At 40.9% G+C, this 15,819-nt stretch overlaps 1 protein-coding gene across 1 annotated transcript; it reads left to right on the top strand.

Moving 5' to 3' along the window:
* Nucleotides 1-3,460: 3,460 nt before the first annotated feature.
* Nucleotides 3,461-14,772, top strand: uri1 (URI1 prefoldin like chaperone). The gene is made up of 11 exons (XM_079247684.1): nucleotides 3,461-3,784; nucleotides 4,689-4,723; nucleotides 10,074-10,152; nucleotides 10,298-10,433; nucleotides 11,399-11,490; nucleotides 11,586-11,649; nucleotides 11,811-12,006; nucleotides 12,484-12,718; nucleotides 12,815-12,966; nucleotides 13,065-13,305; nucleotides 14,172-14,772. The coding sequence occupies exons 1-11, from the start codon at nucleotides 3,713-3,715 to the stop codon at nucleotides 14,358-14,360; spliced, it is 1,491 nt and encodes a 496-aa protein (XP_079103810.1). The 5' UTR covers nucleotides 3,461-3,712; the 3' UTR covers nucleotides 14,361-14,772.
* Nucleotides 14,773-15,819: the final 1,047 nt, after the last annotated feature.

Raw genomic sequence — 15,819 nt, 5'->3', positions numbered from 1 at the left:
TCACAAGTCACGTCATGCCGCAATGCATGATGGGAGTAAACACAACGCTGCGTTCAAGGAAATTCGGCAAAAACCTGAATTTTTGTAAATCGTGTCAAAAGGTCGTTGTGTTCAAATTCCATCAGTGCATTTTTATTGCATTTTTCTTTTGTTCTGTTTCAGCAAAACTTTGAGTTACATTAGCAGCTGTTGGAGTTGGTTGAACTACTACAACCACTTGTCATCACACTACATAATGTTATGTTTAGGGTCCAAAGAGAAACAGAATGAAGTTTATTATGTTTGTAAGGTTTGTTTGTAACAGGGTGAGCTACAGTTTCAAAAATTGAGTCCATCTTACATTTCTTAATTGCATTAAATAGCATTATTAATTGTCATGTTTTAAATTTACAAACAGAATAATCATTTATCATTTAAACAATTGCTTTTAAAATCTACCAGATGCAGGAAAATGAACAGTTCACTTGTTTTGTTGAGAAATTTGACATGAGAAAGACAACTATTTTACTTATAACTGAAGAATAAGAGTCTTGGTTTAATATGATCTGAATGGTATAATTATTATGAGCTTAAATAGCAAACCTAAATAAGTTTTTTCATATGAATAATTCCTGTCAACCAAGAAATATCACTTTTCTCTGGTAAGAAATAAATAAAAAGTCCAAATAAATATATAATTCTCTCTCTCTTTTTATACAAACAAATTAATATGTGGGGAGGGGGGTCAAGGCAATTTTGTATCATATTTATTTCTTTTTCATGTAAAATTATTTGTGTTTTGTCTAAATATGTCCTATTTGAACTAATTTAATCATTTTTAATAATCTTTGGTAAGATGAAATGATCACCGTGTAATTATAATCATTCTTTAGAAAGAAAAAACTGATCTTATTCCATTTTCACCTCTACTCTTTCCGACGGTCGGTAAATGCAGCATATATTTGCAGACTGGAACCTAGGATGAACCAGATACCTGAAACGATGCTGTTATTTCTCTTCGTGACCCATTTTTACATGAATGTAAACCTAAATAATGTCTGAACAGTCCCAAAAAGTCCCGGAACACAACAACTGGAACAGCTGTGAGATTTATTTCATGAAGAGCAAAGGCTCACACTGCAATATTGTGTCTGGTTTACTGCAGTGTGTTTGCACTGTTTACATCTGTTAGGGTCCACATTTACCCAGAGTGCACCGGGAGACACGAAGCAAAGTCAAGTTCCCTCTTTAAGTTCTCAAACGGAAGTTACAGCTTGTTATTATCAAAATAAAGTTAGAAAGACTGTATAAAATGCTGCAAATATACATGTTATATTATACTGTCTGCTTCTGCGCCGGGTAGGGCTGGCAGCTGCCATCAACCCAAGGCTGGATTATCCAATTGGCATTATGGACACAGGCCCAGGGGCCCACGCCCACATGTGGAGCCCATGTGGGACCCATGCAGGGAAAACACCGGCAGTTTGGACATAAAACGAAACGTATATAAATGCCGGTTACACCACAGTGTCTAATGTTTTTCTATTGGTACCACTGGCTGAGAGATGTTAGAAATGTCGTTCCATACTGTATCAGTCACAATTTTCACAATGTTGCGGTGGGGAAGGGGGCCCCTGGAACACTCTGGGCCTAGAGGCCTCAGCACTTTTAATCCGGCCCTGCCGTCACCAACCTCCTGGGGCTTTTGCTTCATGGTTGGAGGGCAGTCTGGCTAAGGTCTCCATCTTCCGCCTTGTGAGCAGATGTATGGTCGCCCCTGTGGTAGTCTGGAAGGATACATGCTCCGGGGTGGGCTCCCTGGTCTGCCTTTGATTTTGTGGGTACCTGGTTGTACTTAGTCACTATTAATTCTAGATATTTTGCTCCCACATTTACTAACATGCAGTGAATTTAATCAGTTGGGTTCATGTCATCTTCTTTGTGTCCTGATGTTTTCATTGTTCTGTCATTACAATTTGGTTATTATTGGTTCTCCTGATAATTTACAGTTTTGTTTTCCTGGAGATGTTGCAGGTAGTTTTCGGTTTCTTTATAGGTGTAAAAGCTGGTTATGGGAAATTAATTTTTAAAAAAAAAATCAAATATCTGGATTTTTTTGCTTCACAATCTTAAAATCCATTTTTGATTTTGTTAAAAATCTTCTTTTTTTTTTTTTTTTTTTTTTTTTTTAAATAAATGCAAATAATCCATTATAAATCTTTTGTTGTTTTTATTGTTTTTATTGATCTTTTCACTTGTCTTTTTGGGCATTATAGCAGCAGAATGATGGTCTGGCTACTGTGTTGTTTCTTCCTAATTGGAATTAAGAAAAATGATGAGCAAAAAAAGTTTTGTACAATTTTTTTGTCCTCAATCTACAAAAATCAGCAATATCGAAGCATCCTGAGAATTGCAATTTCAATAGAATCAGCACCCAAAAAAAATTGGAATCAAACTGAAACGGGACAAAAGCATATCGTCACAGCCCTATTATCTGGTATTCTCAGCATATATTCAACATCTCATACTGTTGATTCTTGTCTTGTGTTGTGTTGATTCTTGTTGTTGTGTTCTTGTCTTCTTTTTCTGTCCCTCTCTCTTTGCTTTCCTTTTCTCTCTGTTCAGTAAAACCCTGCAGCCACACCACCATACCGCTTGCCATGACGCTGGACAAAAAAACCAAAAAAAACAGGTTGAGTATTTACCTTTATATATATAAAATTTAAAAAGATAAATTAATGTACAGTTGTGCTCATATGTATTCATACCCTTTTATTAAAGAAAAGGCTGAATTTTCAACAGTCACTCAAATAACTGGAGACTTAAAAAAGGAACAATAACTAAAAATTAGCAAAAAAAATAATTTAGTAATATAAGACACTGTTTTTTCGTTTGAGTTGAAGAAAGAAAAAACAAACAAACAAACAAATTTGTCCTGGACAAATTAGAGCACTTTTCAGTTGAACAGTGGGACAAAATACCTGTCAACAGGTGCAGAAGTCTGACTGAGAGGAACAGAAAACACCACTGAAGGATTGTTCAACAAAATATTAGTTTATGACTGATGTAATATGTTATAAATTATTATTTGTTTGTTTTAAAAAAAATTATATATATATATATATATATATATATATATATATATATATATATATATATATATATATATATATATATATATTTCCATTGAACCAGAATTAGAAAAGAATGCAATGATTTTCATAAAATGTTTATTTATCATTACTTTAGTCAATTTCAGCTTATTTTACAGGCAGCTGGGTTTTTGTTTTTGCTTCTTTAATGAAAGGGTATAAATAAATGTGAGCACAAGTGTATATTTCCTTTCTATGTCTATAGATGTCTTCTAGTAAATTATTTTTGAATTTATATTGTTTTATACTGAAAATCTTAACCGGAAGTCCGTTGTTTTGGTTAAAGAGACGAACGAACAGCGCAGCCACAGTGACGAGGACTATTTGCTAAGCTTTGGATGTTGGAAGCGTGGATATTTTTTGGAGATCATGCAGAAATCGTGAAATGAGAGTGTGAGATGATCTCAGCTTTGGACGTGTGGATAATCATCACTGCCCCTTTGATGAACACGTGCAGGACGGGCCTCACGGATCGCTGCTGCTGCATTCATAAACACTTCTTTAGGACTCACAACAACCCCTGAGCTCTGATTTGGGGTCACTAAAACATCTTATTTTACTGCTGTGCACGTGGACTGATCATGGCTGAAAGGGGTGAAATGAACATAGATCATTTAAGCGGGGTTTCCAGGCTTAGAGAGGAGCACCAGAAGGTAAATAAATGATGAAACATGCTGCTGTGCAGGTGGAGCCGAGCCACGAGTTCCTGGCCACGCGGTGGGGGTCAGATGGAGACCTGAAACCCAGGAGGACTCTGCTGGTCTGGTTCATGCTGCATTTATACATGCACGTGCACAAATTTAATCATGTCATCGATTTTAAAGACAAACGTTTTGTTTATGTGATTCAGTTTTCTAGAAGCTTCCTCGAGAAGCCACTCACGTCTTGTACGGTGTGTGTGAGTGTGTGTGTTGGTTGTTTCGTTTCTTTGCACTTCTTAGCGGAACAGGGAAGCTTTAAACTTATAGAAATGAAGTTTTTGCAGATTTATGGAGCAGTTAGATAAAGGAAGGTAAGTATGTAGCGCCCCTCCCCACCCGGAAGTCCCCTTTAATTAAACTGTAATAACAATGATCCTTTATTTTCACTTTCCTTTACTCTAAACATGTGATCTGCCTCCTGTCAGCAGGGTCGGATAAAAAGTGCACAGGCCCCTGGGCCCAGAATGTTCCAGGGGGCCCCCTTCCCCACTGCAAAATTGTGAAAAGTCTGTGAAATTACATTTCTAACATCTCTCAGCAAGCGGTACCAGTAGCAATACACGAAACACTGTGGTGTAACTATCTGGCTTTTATGTACATTTTGTTTCATGTCCAAAATGCTGGTGTTTGCCCTATATGGGCCCCAAGTGGGCATGGGCCCCTGGGCCTGTGCTCATAATGCCCATTGGATAATCCGGCCTTGCCTGTCAGTCATCCTGTTGTGTAAAAAGTTCACTATTTTTGTTTAAATCAAGATGAGAAGTTATTTCATCTTTGCACATTATTTATTTAAAGTTTGACATGTTTGTTTTTACTTAAAATTAAATTAAAACTGACATTTTTTATCCTGAAACAGGTGGTGAAAGATTGTGAAAGTCGAATTCAGCACTGGTAAGTATGAGAAACAAAATCTCGAAACATGGCTATGCAGGGGGGAATAGTTTATTCATGTTTACTTTAATCTGTTTATCTTTTTTTTTTTTTTTTTACAAACCAATTCAGAGAATAGAGAGATAATATGGAAAATAGAGGGGAAACAGAGTAGCCGATATCCTTAAACTGACTTGTATTTTATCTGGACAGTATTGTTGTTTTATTTTAGTTTTGTTCTATAAAAGTTAGAGCAGGAGCACTTCAGAGCCAGAAGGGCTGTTACCTTATGCATGATATTTTAAACATACATATGAAAAAGGCTGATGTCAGCAGGGGATTGTTGTGGTGAAGAAGCAAGAATGGGGAGAATATCTCCAGTTTGTCATGTGAAGTATAAGAAAAGTGGAAAAGATTAGCGGGTTTCTTCTTTGTACATGGGATAATATAATAAACCAGTTCAAGGTATCTGGAGGCGTTTTGGCTTGAGAGTCACCAGTAATATCTGATCCCCCACAAGGCGTTCCAGAACAAACACTGCCTTCAAAACATCTTTTCCAGAGACCCCCATGTATTTTTCTTTTATTTTTTATTAGGAATGCCAAACCCCGTTTTGCAGGTTAGAAAGGCTCGTCTGCAGAGGAAGATGGGCTGGGTTCTTACTGGGCTGGCTGTAGACCTGGTCTGGTCCCAACAGAATATGTTGAGAATTTTTTAGGTAGCAAACATGGCAACCTGTTGGGTTGGGTTTATTTCACCTTATTTATCAGACTAATCACATTTTCCACACCATCCCTGTTTTTTCAGATGAATAAAACTTCATCTTACCACTCTTCTGTTTACTTGCCGTGATGCTGTGATATGTAAGAAATCCCAGTTCCCCATTGCACCCAGAAATCGTTCTAATCCTTTGTCTTGAAGGTGCATTCAAAGCTTGTATTTCTGCTAACAGGAGCCATTACTGCGTACACACAAAGTCTTAATTCACAGGAGATTAGTATTAGACTTTTCATCCTTTTAATCAGAACTAAGAGAAGTCCGATGTCACCTAAACGCGTCGCCACAGAGCTGTTTTTAGACCAGTTACAGATAGTGTTCTAATACAGAGTCAGACCCACGTTTAGGTAGAATTTGTATTCTGATCCAGTTTTATTCCAATGATTGGAAGTGCATCAAGTCTACATCTGGTTGATTGAAGAGGCAGAGCTTTTTCATTTAATGTGCAAACATTCAGGTTGTTTGTTTTGTCAGGAAACCTCACCGTGCTGATGTTGGTATCTATGTGTCCATATGGAGTACAGCACACCGTGATGCAAATGCAAACAAGAAGAAACTGAACACACAAAGCTGTGCACTAACAAAGCAGCTGGAAACGGTTCAGAACGTCTAATTATTTTCCAGACATTTCTTCTCGCTACTTTTCGATGCATCCGTTTTGTGTCCTCTGTTGGAGGGAAAGCGGAAGAGTGATGGATGTGTGATGAGGAGACTTGAGAAGTGTCCTGTCTAAAAGACAGAAGAACTGATAATGTTAGGGCTTGATGGAAACACCAGTGTGTGGATGAGATTAAAAGAGTTAAAAAGTGATTTTAGTAAACTCGCCAGATTATAAAATACGCCTTGCTGGTGCCGACTGGACAGAACTGCTTCAGTTCTACGTCACATGAATTCACCAAGATGTTGGAAACATTCCTCTGAGATTTTGCTTCATATTAACATCACGGTTACTGTACATGCATGATGAGAATCTCCTGTTCAACCATGTCACCTCCCCTTCCACCTCATCATGATGAGAACCTCCCGTTCCTCCTCATCCTTAAACTACTCTGTTGGTCTGAGATCTGGTGAACGTGGAAACCATTGGAGTGCATTGGACTCATTATGTGCGAGGAGCCATTTGGAGAAGATTTGAGCTCTGTGACATGGTACAGTATCCTCCTGGAGCCGGGATAAGGCAGGATGGATCCATGTTGTCATGATGTTTCCAGCAGATTCTGATCCTACCATGTGAATGTGGAGCTGAACTGGAGACTCATCAGACCAGCAACGTTTCTCCATCTTCTATTGTCCAGTTCTGGTGAGTCTGTGTGAATTGTAGCCTCAGTTTCCTGTTCTTACTGACAGGAGGGAACCCGCTGTGGTCTTCTGCTGCTGGAGACCATCTACTTCCAGGCTGGACGGGTTGTGTGTTCAGAGATGATCAAACGCTGGAAAAACTGGATGTTTTCTCCTCTTCAGACCTTCTCTGTAAACTGGAGAGAATTCCTAGTAGATCAGTCCACCCATAACACCACATTCAGTCACTTAAATCCCTTTTCTTCCTCATTCTGATCCTCAGTTTGACCTTCAGCAAATCGCATCGGCCACTGTCCACATTTCTAAACACAGCCATGTGATTGGCTGATTAAGTCCTACAATCCTGCCATTTTTAACATAAAAACCTTTTTTACTGGACCCTTACTGGTGTATCAGGAGCGTTTTTGTTGCAGCGTCTTCTGCTGCTGGAGAACAGTATGATAATTTGCACTTGTAACTGGTCTGAAATCTGTCTTTTCTCTGATTCTACTGCTGTGATTGTAGCCTGAAATACATCATCCACATCTCAGGAACCTCTCCAGCGGTATGTAATGTTCAGATGCATGGAAGATAGACTGAGTAAAATCTGAGTTCAGTTGGAAGGTGGGACGTATGATACCAACAAGCTGTTGAGCAGACGTACCTTATAAAGAGGCCGGTGAGTTCATTTGAAGCGCATCAGGTTCCCTGCTGTAGTCTCTGAGCTGTATTGATCGTGCAGCTGCCAGTTTGAGAATTCATTTCAGATTGAACATCCACTTATAAAAGCGTTGAAATAAATTAGATTCGGTTATTGAATGTTGGTGCTTATTGATCAGCTAGAAATGTATTTACTTATTTCTTTTAACCTAAGTTTAGGTTGGTAATGCGTACGCTGGTGTCAGGTTAGGGGGAAAAAAGCAGCCTTTATAGACCCACACAGGTGATTTAACTTCCTGCTGATTAGAGCTCTTGTAAAGACTCTGCAGGCTGAGACTGAAATCTTCCTCACTCTTCCTCAGTCAGTTTTGTTGGACCTGTTAGAACCTTTTATTATTCCAGTTTGTGCCGTGACTTTATTTGGTTTTGTTAAAATTAGTTTGACTAAGCAGGAGACACTCGTGTGGCTGAGTGTGCTGAGAGCAGCAGCAAAGTGGAGCCATGTAGTTGGAAGCAAATTGTATCTGATCATGTTATTGAACGGCATTTCCACAAGTTGCGGTTTTCTCCTCATGTTTCAGCACTTCCAGTATGATGCATTTTAGTCTGGATTTAAAGGAACAACGCACCGGGTTGAAAATCCTTTTCACAGCCAAAACAATGTGCTTTTATCACAGCTGCTGTCTGTTAGTGTGTGTTGCATTGAAGACATGAATAAAGCACCATGAATCTGCATCATATTGCTGTAATACATGTACAACAAAGGGTCATTCTCAATTCTCCCCCTTCCCCCTTCCACTTAGCCCTATCCCTCCATATTGCGCAATCATGTGGGGGGAAGGGGTATCCCAATTCTCCTTTGGACAAGGGCTAAGGGGGAAGGGTGAAGGCTACACACCCCTTAAAGTGAAGATTTTCCAGGACCACACTTCATTGAAGAAGGGGTAGAAGGGTACGGCTGCCAATTACTAGTTCCTGTACAGCGCGTTCCCCGGCAACATGTCTACCAATGATGAAAAAGAGGTTTACAAATTTAAGCATTTTCAGCATTAAAATATGATTTTTTAAAAGAGTGAAATTACGGCGTTTTATGTTACAATCGAATGTTCTGCTCTGTGAAAGTTTGCTAGAGTTAGCACAAGAGGCTAGCATTAGCTGAACTGCTGGTTTGATATATGAATGCATAAAACCACTGTCGCTGTTTTCTTTCAGTGCCAATCATCTATACGTTGTAGCATTTCCTTTACTTTTGTGAACTGTGCTAAATTGTATCACATGTTTTAACCAGGGACACCAGAACACACGAGGGCACTTATCCACTACAGAGCAGAAAAAGAGGAGTTTATTGTTTACGTTCCTGTTCTTGTACTAATTTCTGTTAAAAAGCCTCTATTAAGTTACAATTACATAAAGAAGTTACACGTGCAATTCCCATGTTGTCTGCAAAACAACGTTCAAGGGACAGTAGTTCCTGTTTATGCAGTTTACACAGCATTAAAATTTTTTATACAATTACTACTACCGTCTGTATTTATATCTACATTAAAAAAAAAAAAAATCAAGCTATGCACATGTATCTCATAGACAACTTGGATCTGACCCTTGTAATGGAATGCATTGGGCTGATGAAAACTAACAAAAAAAATTCTACTTTCGATACAGAACATTCATAAAAGAGGTTGGGAGGAAAGGTGACTAGCCAACAAGCAGACAAAAATGGGAGATATACCGATTGCCCAGACAACAGAAAGTAGCACGGCTGACGACAACGGCATCTTGGAAAACAATCACACGTCGCCTCTGTTTGCGTAGCAGCTAGAGTACCGCAGCTTGATGACGTCGTCACGGTGTAGTGTCGTCCCATTTCTTAGGGGAACATTTTCATCACTTGACACTTACCCCTCCACTGGGGGGCCGAGGGATAGGGCTAGGGCTAGGGGAAGGGGTAAAAGATAGAATTGAGACTTAGCCTAACAGGTTGCCTGTTTAAACATTCACATACATTTATTCCCCTGTTGATGTTCCTCTTTAATGATTGGATCTGAAATTAGCAGAAACATCAAACATTTAGAGTGTCTATTGGTGTGTAAATGGGAGGAGTGCTTGAGATTTACAGTATTACCTGCTGTTAGGGGCTTTTGCTTTCATCTGGGAACATAATCCCTGCAGGAGAAGGTGTGGAAGTTGAGTCAGACTGAGTGGCTGATATTCTGGACAAGGCAGGTATGAGGCTTTGAGGAGGACCAGCAGGTCTGCTTTGTTCTTAATCTCCGCTGGAGGTTTCTGCTTTCTGCTGCCTTTCTACAAATAAAAACCAGCGCCATCTTGTGGTTGTAGCAGGATTTTCTTCTCATCTGATAAAGAAGCTTTTCTCCAGTGTTCAGCAGCTGTGGATTGTTTCCCAGTTTGGCCTGCCACCAGAGGAGGGCTGTGGTTTCAGCAGTGAGACTTGCCTGATGAAGACTTAGTTCTTCACACTGGCTTTGGAACATAGCTGAGCTTGTCCTTGTTTCTTTTCTTCTTATTTTCTAATTACAGCCTAATGCATTTGTTTTTACTGATTTAATGGTTTTATTGTGCAGTTGTTTATATTGTTCAGCGCTTTGGGCAACTGGGGTTGCAGTAAATGTTCTGTACTTGTTGAATCGATTTGCAGGATGAAGGTGTCGGGCGACTACGAAGCCCTCAGTGACCGCCTCAGAACGCTACCAGATCAGCTGACTTATGACATCATGGTGAGTTAAACACAAACTGACCCACAATATTTCCATCACAGAAAGTTTATTTTCCTCTTTGCTCCACTTTTACATCCACTTTCTTTCTTGACATCCTTCCTGTTTTTGCTCTACTTTATTTTCCTGTCCGCTGCGCCACGCGCAGGTGCCATTCGGCCCTTTGGCCCTCATGCCGGGCAGGCTGGTGCACACCAACGAGGTCACGGTGTTGCTGGGAGACAACTGGTTCGCTAAGTGTTCCGCGAAGCAGGCGCAGAAGATCGTCGACCACAGGATGAAGTGTGAGTTTTGCTTCCCGCCGTTCATCCAGCAGAGGGTGGTGGTGCATCACATCTAGACATCTTGGACAAACTTGGACGGCTGAGATTTAAAACAGGAGTTTGCTGAAACAGAAATGCTTTTAGCATGCAGTTTTTTTTCTTTTTGTGGAGGTGTGGCTCGTCTTTATGCTGAATGTTTTATCCCACATGTGATTGAAGGGTTGCAAGCTGCAACAGCAGCCGATGTGCCGATGCGGCATTAATTGTTGTAAACTTGATGGTAACAACTCGTCCTTGTTTCTGTCTTGTGGACGAATCAGGCGCCGTCTAACATGGTGGATGTGCAGCTTTGCCCGCCCCCCCCCCATCGCTGCTCATTCTTGGTCTGAAAACCTCATATCAAGTCAAATGGGCCCAAGCAACGATCTCTGATGTGAACATTATTAGAATGTGTAGTGAAGCAGAAATGTGCTGCCACAGCTCATCCATGCCCCCCCACACACCCTTCGCCCCCTCCCTCCTTGTCTCCTGACCCTGCCCACCCTGCTATTACAGAGCTAAGTGCTGCGATACAAACATAGCTAGCTGAAATGTGTCAGACAGCGGCTGAGTTGTCAGGCCTTCTGTGTTTGACCTTTCCTCACTTCCAGTTGATGCACTGACTGGAGGGGCTCCCGATCGCCATGGAAACAAGGGCCCTCTGCTGCTATTAGTGAAAGGGCTTAATTGTTGTGAAGATTTAATGATCCGGAGTAGTATTCAGGGCAGAAGATATTATGAACTGTTTGTGTCATCATTTTTCTTTTTTTTCTTCTCTCGCTCTCCGACTTGTTTAGGATTTTAACTCTTTAGCAGCTGCTCGTCTTTAAACTCAGTGTTTTCTCCTCGTCTTTGTGTTTGCCCGCTGCCAGGTTTTTGCTCATTTTGTCCTGTCAGTCTGCCATCCTGAATGCTCTTATTCACGATAATGCATCTGTTTCCTACAGACGTGAGAAGAGAACTGGACGAACTGTCCACGACGATGAAAAGTTTTGAAGCGAGAGTTGGGTTTGCCAAGGATTTGGAAACCATGTCGGCCGTATGTTGCAGTTCTACAAGCTGTCTCACTGATAAGAAGTTGTGTAACACTTAAGTGGGGACAAATGTATTGACTGTGGCGTTCTTGTGCTTCAGAGTAAAGGCGACTATGTCGATATCAGAGAGGAGGTCGGAAACAATGACTCTGCTGTCACCAAAGGTATCTTTGTCAGCTTTTCTTCTGACCTCGTTTCACTTCGCCGCGGCTTGTGAGAAAGCAAAGAGCCATTAGCTCTGTGATGAATTCTCTGCTGTAATTAGTGTTTTTTTTTCCTCATAAAGAGTGACTGGATTTCTTTTGTGTCCTCAATGCTTTAACAGGAAAGCAAAGAATTGCTCACAAACCAAATTCTAAGCCTAGGGTGGAGGTTGTGTTTGATCTAAAAGAGGAGGATGAGGAGAACGAAGGAGCGAGTGGAGATGGAGGAAGCAGGAAAGGCAACATGACCGTGGAGGAGCTGTGGGCTCGGTTGGATGAACTTGAGAGGATGGAGGAGCTACAGGATGAGCAGGACAGGTATATGAAGCAGGGCTGTGACGATATGCTTTTGTCTCGATTCGATTCAATTTCGATTCTTTGGGTGCCGATTCGATTTAAAATGCGATTCTCACAATTTTTCAATATTGCTGATTTTTTTAAAAACAAAAAAAAATGTATAAAACTTTTTTTTCGCACGTTATTTTTCTTCATTTCACTGAGGAAAATACAACACAGTAGCTGGATTCATTCTGCTGCCATAATGCCCAAGAAGACAAGTAAAAAGATCAATAAAAAACAATAAAAATGACAAAAAATAGTGCATTCATTTTATTTATTTGGAAAAAAAAAAAAAGATTTATATAAACAAAAAAATCGATTTTAAAATTGTTAAGAAAAAAATCCTGATTTCCGATTTTCCGATTGGATTTCCCCAGCCCTGATATGAAGATTCTTTTGCTTGATCTTCAGTAATTTAAAGAAAAACTTAAGATGTTTGGAATTTCTGTCCTTTAGATTGTCTGACAATACGGACATGAATGGTGAGGACTCATCGTCCTCATCTTCAGAGGAAGAGAAGGAGACGGATGCTGCAGCTTCGGTAAACGGCGTCAGTTTGAAGCCGAGCTGGAGCTCCGTTCCTCGAAGTAAATCGCCTCTCACAGACCGGAAAGAGGAAGAAGACTATGAGGATGAGGACGACAGCGGCTTGCCTACCATTTTCTTCTCACACACGGTCGAACCCAAGAAGGTTAGTGTGACGCAAAAAAAAAAGAAAAGAAAAAAAGCATCATAATAATAATAACATGTGACAGATTGGATGTTAACAGCGTCTCTTTTGCTTCAGGTGAGAATAAACACGGGAAAAAACACCACATTGAAGTTCAGCGAGAGGAAAGAGCAGAAGGAACATTCAAAGAGGAAGAAGAAAAATGGCCACAGTAACGGACACTCCCATCACGAGCTTCATAAAATCACAACTCCAGCAGACATTTACAGGTAAAGGCACCCGGCACCGCCAGGTGATCCGACCCCACGCAGCTCTGCAGCCTGGAGTTGCTTGGATGGATGAACTCAGACTGTTTTCCTTTTGTCAGGTTGTTTGTGGATGTGAAAAACGGGGAGCCCATCCCCAGAAAGTCCATCCTGAAGTCGCGTAGTCGAGAGAACAGCGTGTGCAGCGACACAAGCGAAAGCAGCGCCGCCGACTTCGAAGAACGCAGAATAATTGGACGCAGCTTGAGCCACGACGAGGCCACGCACAGCGACACCAGCGACGGCATCACAGAGGAGGACAGTCCCACGGCGGTGCCGCCGCAGACCTCCAGCAGGTTTGAGGTGAAAGAAGAATTCTTTCTTACATCACTCTGAGTTTACATGCTTTATTCTCATTACAGCACATTAGAGCAGTAGTTTGGTCATACCTGAGCTTTTTCTCATGTATTTTAATTTTTGTTTTAGATTTTTCTTTGTGTGCAGATTTTATTTATTTTTTAATGTGCAGTGTTTAATTTGAACTCATGTGTGGAGTGTTGTTGTTTGTTGTTTTATTGTTCAGCACTTGTGCAGCTGCTGCTGTAGAAATGTGCTAAAGAAATCAACTTGAACTTGAACTTAAGTAGTTCCCAACATGGGGTCCCCCAGAGGCCACGGGGGTCCTTAAGGCTTCGACTCGTCAGAGCCGGTGGGATTTCATTAAAGCCATGTCCACACAGAGATGAATCAAGTTGTATTTGCTTAAGTTTTATATCATTTGGGAGTTTCATTGACATGGAACCAGCATTTCTAGTAAAACACAACCTGCATGATTTCATTAATGAAATGTCAGAAAATTGCCAACGTGCACACAGTTTGTCCTAAAAATGAAAAATCAGGCTGTAAGTTGGTTTTTCTTGTAACTCTGGCTTCATCAGAGGAAAGCAGTCAGTCAGATTGCATCTTTTATGGCGAGAAGCAGCAAATGAAAGCGTAAAACCAACCATGGGGCAGGCGGGGGGGTCCACAGCTTTTTGCTAGTTGCATGAAGGGGGTCCTCGTGGAAAATAAGTTGAGTACTTCTGCATTAGAGCTTGTCGTTGTTTGTTTTGACCTGAAGCTGTGATCTGAAGGAGAGCAAAGAATCAGTAAATAAAAGCTAGAAGAAGCAGTAAGAGCTGTCACATAACAACACTGTCATTTCCTGTTCTCTGCCCCCCCCCCCCCAGGCATTTTCTGGCACAGTGATCGAGAAGGACCCCATGCCTTCAGCTGTCCCTCATCTGACCATCGTTCCACCAGCTCTTCCAACCATATTAGAGAGGAAACAGGAGGAGGTGGCGCCCGACGTCCCCCCGCCCCAGCAGCCACCAAAAAGGGTGTCAAAGTTCAAAGCTGCCAGGCTGCAGCAGAAGTGACTTTAAAAGAGACAAATTCATTTTCAGGCCTTCCTTTTGTCTTCGTTTAGCCGATGAACTGAACAAAAACCCACAGTCGTTTCCTTCTTTTGCTCGTCTTTCATGTGCTTTCATCTCAAATAGCAAAGTTCTTTTATTCATTATGAGAGAAAAGTACAGTAGCAGCTTTAGAGAGACAGTTTTGCTCCTGTACAGCTGAAGTACAGAAAGCACCAAACTTTCCCCTTTCTGTCGCCCGTCAGACGTTTACCTGTTGGCTGCTCCCTGTTGGTCCATGATGTTGCCAGGTGAGGTGAGACTGTAGGCTTTGCCGCGTAGAACGAGTTGCCTTCTTTTTCTTTTCTTAGAATCAGGTGTAATTTAACCTGCTGGTTTTTTTTCACCTGCCTAATGAATGTATGTATTTTTGTGACCAGCTTTATGTTAAGTAAAAACTTGATGAAAACTACAATGAAAATAAATGATTTTTAACCACAAGATTTAATTTATTTTCAAATGAAGCACTTCATTTCTTTGTTTTTATTATCATCCTCCACTCAGAGAGTATTTCTAAGTATTTTAAAACATATTGACTATTATTGTTTCCATTTTTACATTGAATTGCTCACAGTAAAGGCATTCTTTCACTTTAAATACTTGAAGCACATGTTTGTGGCGTATTACCATATACTGACCTGGCTAATATGTGCATTTATGACGTATGACTATTTGTTGAGCCCTGCGATGGACTGGCGAGCTGTCCAGAGTGTACCCTGCCTGTCGCCCAAAGCCAGCTGGGATAGGCTCCAGCTTCCCCGCGACCCTGAATTGGATTAAGCAGTTTAGAAAATGGATGGATGGATGGATGGATGGACTATTTGTTGAGAAATTTTTATTGTGCATTAAAATTTTAAAGCAGAAAGCATCAACTCAAATTGCAGCTGGATGCTTTGAAGGAGCATTAACTGAATGATATTCCCCCCATCCAGCATGTGGCCTTCGTCAAACCGCCCTCTTCATCTCGAAGCCAAACAACTTATCTGTGTTACAAACCCACCACCAAAAGTTTTACTGCAAGTTCAGTCTTTCTAGACACCAAAATCCCACACAATCTGGCCAAAATGAAAACAAAACCAGTCGCCACCAACTTTAGCTTTAAGTCCGCAGCGTTTGCTGTCGTCATTTCAGTGAGTCGCTGTGATGTCACAAGATTTATTACCATCCAGTGTTGCTTTCAGTTTTTTTTCATTAAGATCTGGTATTGATGGGGAATTGGACCTCCAGAAAATCCCAAAGATCCTCCATGGGGTTCAGGTCTGGACTCTGGTGGCCAGTCCAGGTGTGAGACTGATGTCTCCCTGAACCGCTCTTCCACACTCTGAGCATCATGAATCCTGCTGGAGTCATCTTAGAAAATTAAATAACCTGCTGATTCAGCATATTCAGGGATCAACTGACCTCATTATTTGGACACATAATG

Source organism: Telmatherina bonti (genome assembly GCF_933228915.1).
Source record: "Telmatherina bonti genome assembly, chromosome: 2".
Taxonomy (NCBI): domain Eukaryota; kingdom Metazoa; phylum Chordata; class Actinopteri; order Atheriniformes; family Telmatherinidae; genus Telmatherina; species Telmatherina bonti.
The sequence above is the reverse complement of the archived record's forward strand: the minus strand, read 5'-3'. Positions and strand labels throughout refer to the sequence as shown.

Coding starts and splice junctions, on each gene's coding strand:
- uri1 (XM_079247684.1), top strand. CDS start 3,713: ATGGCTGAAAGGGGTGAAATGAACATAGATCATTTAAGCGGGGTTTCC. Junction 11,650..11,810: donor TGACTCTGCTGTCACCAAAG/GTATCTTTGTCA, acceptor ATGCTTTAACAG/GAAAGCAAAGAATTGCTCAC. Junction 12,719..12,814: donor ACACGGTCGAACCCAAGAAG/GTTAGTGTGACG, acceptor CTTTTGCTTCAG/GTGAGAATAAACACGGGAAA.